This window comes from Corvus kubaryi, unplaced genomic scaffold (genome assembly GCF_017639235.1).
Source record: "Corvus kubaryi isolate FWS band 111438036 unplaced genomic scaffold, C.kubaryi_AGA036_p1.0 37334, whole genome shotgun sequence".
In the NCBI taxonomy this organism is placed as follows: Eukaryota; Metazoa; Chordata; class Aves; order Passeriformes; family Corvidae; genus Corvus; species Corvus kubaryi.
The window spans coordinates 14547103-14553555 of record NW_024581108.1 but is presented as its reverse complement, the minus strand read 5'-3'; the positions used below and the strand labels follow the sequence as shown (position 1 = coordinate 14553555).

Below are 6453 nucleotides of genomic sequence, written 5' to 3'. Positions count from 1 at the left end.
TTCCGGAGGAGTAACTTTACAAAAAAATAGTCACATTTTAAATTAAAGTACATGTGTATAGGCCTTGACATAAAGGCAAGCTAAGCTGCAGTAAGTTAAATGTATGCAGTCTTTTCAGAAAGAAATCTTCCTGTGGTTAAATCTGCTGATTTTCTTTGTACTGTTACCTACTCAAAGTCACTCTTCTGCCTCAATAAAAAAATGGCAACAAGCTGCATGATGCTTTGAACTAGTATTTACCCTAATAACCATATAAATATTTTACTTAATTTCTTCTGGGTGATATTCATTCACAAAGTACAGGTTGCTACAATATTTTTCCTCTGAAGCTGTTATTTCAAAATAACAAAGGCAGGGATAGGAGCAAAAAAAGACAAAACCATTGCTATTATTATTCATCAGTTTACATTTATTGAGAAAAACCATACAAAAACCATTATACAGTTAATGTGTACCCATATTACATACAATGTCAATGCAAGCTCAAAACCACATTTTTGTAAAGCATTCAATTTACCTCAAGTCCAAGCTGCATCTCCCTAAGACACTGTTCCCATCACAGTTGCCTTTTAAAGCCAATCTTCTGTTTACACACGGGTAGTTTCTGCAGAGAACACTTTTCTCAGGACGAAAAGGCATTTCACATGCACGCAAGAGAAATATTTGTGCATACACAAGAGTTTCATAAGCTATTACTAGGGAAGAGGGAATCCTGTCAATTGTATGCTTTCTGAAAAGCCCAGTCCTCCCTTCCTCCCCCCACTTCCAGAAAAAAAAGCAAAATGGAAAAGCTTTTAGCATGCAATGGAAAACTTAAGAATTACTTCCGAAGAGAACAGGGGAGAAACAGTTTCTACCATCCAATAAAACACCACTAGTAAAAAGATGAAATACTTCAAGATAGGCTGTGCAAGTGAATCGTGATCCTGTCTGCCTGGACAAGTGAAACAGATGACTTACAATTTAGCTACACTAAAAAATATCCACCTGGTATTTTATTCCATGTCCTAGTGAAGTATAGCCTGCAGAAAGCATAAGAAAATGCTTTTCCTACTTGGAACATTATGCTTCCCTTCAAAACTTCTCTTACTCTTCACATTCCCTGTGGGACACTAAGGGGTGAGGGTGGGGTAAGCAGGAAGCATTTCAAGACACCTTTTGGAAAAGTTCACTGCATTTCTATGGAAGACCTGTTACCTTCTGGCTACTGGGGTAACTCCAATAATCTACTGTTGGCCCAGGATCTATGAGTTTGGAAACAGAGTTGGAAAATAAACACTATGCTCTGCACAAATCAGCATGCCTGTAAGCCCCGCAGTGAGAAAGCTGGAAGCCAATACACCTCAAGTGCTACACACAAGAACATCTCACCTTCCACACACTAGCAACATCCCAATACACTGCTTTTTCTTCTCTTATCTCCTCCCACAGGCTAAATTAACAATTGAAAGACTGTTCAGGATATTTCAGGAGTAACAGTTGAAGGAAAAAGTACCATGTAAAAAGGAAGTGAACAAATGACTCACCCCCACACTAAATTCATAGTATCAAAATCCAAATGGTACAAACCTACCCTTTTCTCATGTCAAAAATGAAGTTACATGTTAAGCTACAGATGAAATACTAAGTGGCTTGAGAAACTGAAGCACAACTATTAATTCAGTTCAAAAATTAGCTTGGCTGTTTAGAAGAATATAAAGTAAAATATATGGTTTATATTATTAAATCACAGTTTAAAAAACTTAACAGATTATGGAACATTTATGGTCAAACAAAAAATACTTAAAAGAATGAAGAGTGATCAAAACAAAAATTATACCCTACATCATTATGTATGGGATACATTTCAAATCTGTTATGCTTTTGCCAATTTTACCTTCTACATGGAGCCCTTCTATGGTCCATGCTCATCGGCTCACCAATGGCATACACTCAAAGGATTCCTCTTTACTGGTAGTAACTATCTCAGGACCTGATTCTATGAGCTATGATTTGGTGCTTGCAGCATCTTCAGCACTGTGTGTGAAAATGAAGGCAGTATTTTTGAATATTTTTCTTTGATGTACAGATAAGCAGGACTTTTGAAAGAGGAGCAGCACATTTCAGAAACAGAATAATGAACAAAAAAACCAAATAGATGCTGCTTTATGTTAAGCTAAAAAAAACCAACAAGAAAAGCTCAGAACAAAAACCTGTACCAGATCATCTGTAAGACATTTAACATTTTATACTATCAAAATATTCAGCAATTCAGTTAAAAGTATCAAGAAACAGGATACACTGACTGCTATAGCGATAAAATATTATTTGCTGTACTGTTAAGATTTAACTGGTGCTCATGCTTTTTCAGTTAAAACATACTCATCTCAAACTCCAAAACCTCTTTTCCTACCATGTCAAGTATGAATAAGCAAACTAAGTTATCTAAAGATTCCACTAACACACTATAACTGTAAGACAAGTTATCAAGTTCAGTGATAACAACAAGAAGTCATTCTTTACATTTAGGTCTTATGGTTTAAGTGGGAATAGTGCCCTAGTGTAAAAAAACATTTGTGAAGGCTGTTGACATTTCTAACCGAAGCAATTCCTGCATATTTGAAAGCGTTTGATTCTTTAATTGCAACAATTATCTACGTGAGGTAAAATAACAAAAATTACTTATTCTGATCAAGTTCAATTACTGCAATCTAATAATCTTCTCTTAAAAAAAAAGAAAAAGGAAAAATACATATTTACCTAGAAATAGAAACAGTTGTTTAAAAACTTATGATTTTCCACTCAAATGGAACCGTGAGTAACAATGCATTTGGGGAAGCAGCAGATTGCTTTTCAATACACAACCACAAAGATCTCACAGGGACAACATTAATGTACTGAAATATATTAATTTATATACTTCCTTAGGTTGTGCTTACCTGTTGCTTTTTTGCAGCAGAACCTAAGGTGGAAGGTCTGGGAAGGCACTGTGAAGTATAAATAATTGCACTGTTTGCAATTAATAAAGATTTTATACCTTAAAATGAATCAAAATCAACAGCCTCCATTTTGTGAATGATAAAGAATCCAGTGAATTTAATTTTGCTCAGTTTAGTACATAATAAATGCACCATTCTGTAAGGTTATCTACAAAATACCATGCAAAATACCTGAACTATTAAACTTAATACCCTACACTAAAGATAGCAAATACTGTCCTAGCCTTTTGCAAGCTACCAGCATAAGTCCTAATTTTAAAAGGGATAAAAATAATTCCTTCTATTTCTACAGCACAATACATACATTGCTGATTACCTGAAAAAACTACTTCAGTTTTCAAGCCTTAACTTTTACTTCTCTGTGCAGCCACCCTAAAAAAATTTGTTCTCAAAGCAACAACACGGTGTTCCAAAAATTAAAGCAATTAACAGTCATAGAATTATTTAAAACATACCTACATCACTACATATCCGCAAACTATCTGAAGACAAAGACAACTCTGTCTAACAAGTGGTTCCAAGGACTTCAATGTTACGATATGCATACTTTAAAACACTGAATGACAGCTGTCTCAGGAGTACTAATGAAAAAAACTCTTACTCAGATAAACAGAAACATGATTTTCTTTAGCTATTGCTAAAAGTTTCAGGAATACTTACCCACAAAACTCAGATTATGTGTATGTATATATAAGCAAACCTACGTTGCTGAATTAAGAAGCAATTACGATTTCCTAAGATACCAGCACTGTATTCCAACATAATATCACACAAGTACAGCATTTGCATTATGTGGAACATTGACAAAAAGATACTGTTGCAGTTCATCAATTTGTCATTCTGATGTACTTACAGTGCAATGCTCCTTGAAGGAACAATCAAGGATGATACACAGCACAGTCCTCCTCACCCCTATAGAGCTAGTTCTATACTGGCTGGATCAAACCTGCACTTCAACAGACAATGGCAAGACAGACTGTAGTGCATGTAGTCTAATATATGCAAAGAGCCAATAAATATGCAAAGAGCAAACACAGGATTTCAAGAGAATCAGCTTTTTAGTATGAGCATTAGAGCAATAAGAAGTTTCAAGTATATATAAAAAAATAATCAGTTGATTCAAATACTTGAATATTTACAAAAAGAGAAGATATCTGCTCTGCAGGAAGTTCTCAACCAGTCCCACCACTCAAACAAAACAGCGTTTTAAGGACAGATGCAATTTTTGTAACTACTATGCATTACCACATTTACTTTTCTACACTGAATTTTGAAGTGGACTACTTTAAACTGAAGGCTTAAGCACATTACACTTTCAAGTTTTATAACTAGTCTGAAAAAATCCATAAAATAATTATGCAGGAACAGTTTTGAAGTACTCAATTAAAAACAAAAGTTATCTGTTATAGCAGCTGCACAGGTCTGAAACAGTGGTCATGTATAAAAGGAAATTTCACTGTTAATGCAATGGAAGTATGCCAAAAGATCATCTTCTTAAACACATGCAGTTTTAATCAAGTAGAAAGAAAATTAAGGTATCAAGATTACTGGTGCTAGGCAGCAAAATACAATGAAAGAGATCCTCCTTCTACAGCTATTCTGCAAGAGGGGAAAAACATGCTAATCACAAGATTTTAAACTCAACAAAGTTTATGGGGGGGGGAAAAAAACCCAACTCATTTGTGTACAGGTACCTTGATTCAGCGTTGCAAATCAATCCTATAATTCTGCATATACCCACATATCCAACTTACCGACACAGGAGGTTTCATATTATTTATTGTAAAGCACAAAACAGGCATTTTAAAAGTGATAAAGTATACATTGAAAAAGTACATTTATATCACAAAGCATTGACCACATAATTGCAAATACATTTGCTGGAATGTGTACATCTACACTAATACTAAAAACAAACCATTTTTTTCATTTCTACACAGAAATATTACCTCCTATCAGTAGTGATAGATATTTTGTACATTTTCAAAAACACTATTTTTTTAACCAAAATTAAGATCTTCATCAAGGCGTCTGCATCCATACATTTAACAAAGGTTTTTTCCCCCACACAATGAAGCAAATACTGTATTGTCCACTTCTTATTATTGGCCCTGTGCAGAAGAGATACATAAGAGATACACAAAAAGTTAAAGAAAATCCTTTAAATTGAGCTAACTCAGGAGTGAAGCCTTTAAGAAAGAAAAATTGGTTAATGTAAATGGTGGTGGCTTCTTGCATGATTTTCAAAACCCTGGGAGGAGAAAGTTTTTCTTCTTTTTTAAAAAAAAAAAAACAATCACCAAACATATGGATAGATACAGAACTCAAGTTATCAGGTAAACAGTCATCTACTAATTATTCTGATAGCTATTTTGCTAGAAAAAAAGATGCATACTCCAAAGGAACAAAGCAGGAGACATGCAAAAAAATATCTACAACCACTGAGACAGAAGCCAGGCAAAAACCACTTTAAGACTGTACCTGTGGTGCTGGAGGATGCTGTGGCATTCCCTGTGGACTTGTCTGAGCATAGTATGCTGCCTGCTGCCTGTAGTACTCAGCCCACGCTGCGCTGTAATCTGGCTGACCGCCCGGAGGAGCCCCAGCAGGGGCAGGAACAGCTTGACCTGCAAGTAATTACAATTACACAGCTTTGTTGTTGCAATAGAAATGAGAAAACGTCAAGATCTCAGCACCTGACAAACATCACCTAGCAATATACCCCCAAGGCTTTTGAATAAACTTGTGGTGGGCTTTTTCAGCCTGAACACTCATTCTATTATTTTAATGTAGTGATTCCCATGTAAATCAAAACTGAGGAACAATGAAGACAGTTTTTTCTGCCTTTTGATTCATAATAACGAATCATGTTTAAAGCCTGCTGACCTAAACAGCAGGCTTTAAACATGATTAATACAGCAGTATTTGAATACACACCAAGAGGCAAAACACTTTGTAATCCACACCTAGACTAATTTTATCTTATTTCACAGACTGCATTCATTAGCTCAGCAGATGCCAGTTCATACACTTCCCCAATTCTGGCATCCTTTGTGCAATTACAAGGTTATTGCAGGTTATATTTTTCAAAAAGGCAGTAATTTTTGTAAACCTTTACTCCACCATAGTCCTAAAACCTGCTTCCACACCTCGCAGAAGTTCCAATCCTCTACAAACAAGAGCGTGTGCAAACACACTCTCTCAGACAGCTCAGAATTACTGCTCCTTTCAACAAAATCAACTGACAGACTAAAATCCCTAACAGTGACAGACTGATACACAAGGACTCTTCAGCTTATTAAAAAACCAAGCAAAACAATCAAAGAAAATTACCACCAACCGTTCAGTCATGCTGTTCTTCCACAGGAGATTTGTCACACACATCTTTACTTCCTTTTCCCCCCCAACTTCAGAAACATCAAGTACAGCCCTCTTAGTACCACAACCTTCTTTATAATTTCTGAGAGGTGTTTTT

At 35.5% G+C, this 6453-nt stretch overlaps 1 protein-coding gene across 13 annotated transcripts in view; it reads right to left on the bottom strand.

Annotated features, from left to right (window-relative positions):
- The window catches only part of FUBP1 (far upstream element binding protein 1), a 43011-nt gene that overhangs the window by 19230 nt on the left and 17328 nt on the right, over window positions 1–6453 (bottom strand). For 5 of the 13 annotated variants that reach the window (XR_006016476.1, XM_042030417.1, XM_042030418.1 and 2 more), the window contains 2 exons: window positions 5460–5605; window positions 2919–2966 (listed from right to left, as the gene is read on the bottom strand). Coding sequence is in view for 9 of the 13 variants with exons in the window: in XM_042030417.1 (XP_041886351.1) it covers window positions 2919–2966; window positions 5460–5605 (194 nt within the window). In the remaining 4 variants the exon portion in view is untranslated. Of the gene's footprint in view, window positions 1–388; window positions 5090–5459; window positions 5606–6453 lie in introns of those variants that run through there. The other 8 variants (XM_042030419.1, XM_042030415.1, XR_006016479.1 and 5 more) reach the window with 7 other exon arrangements.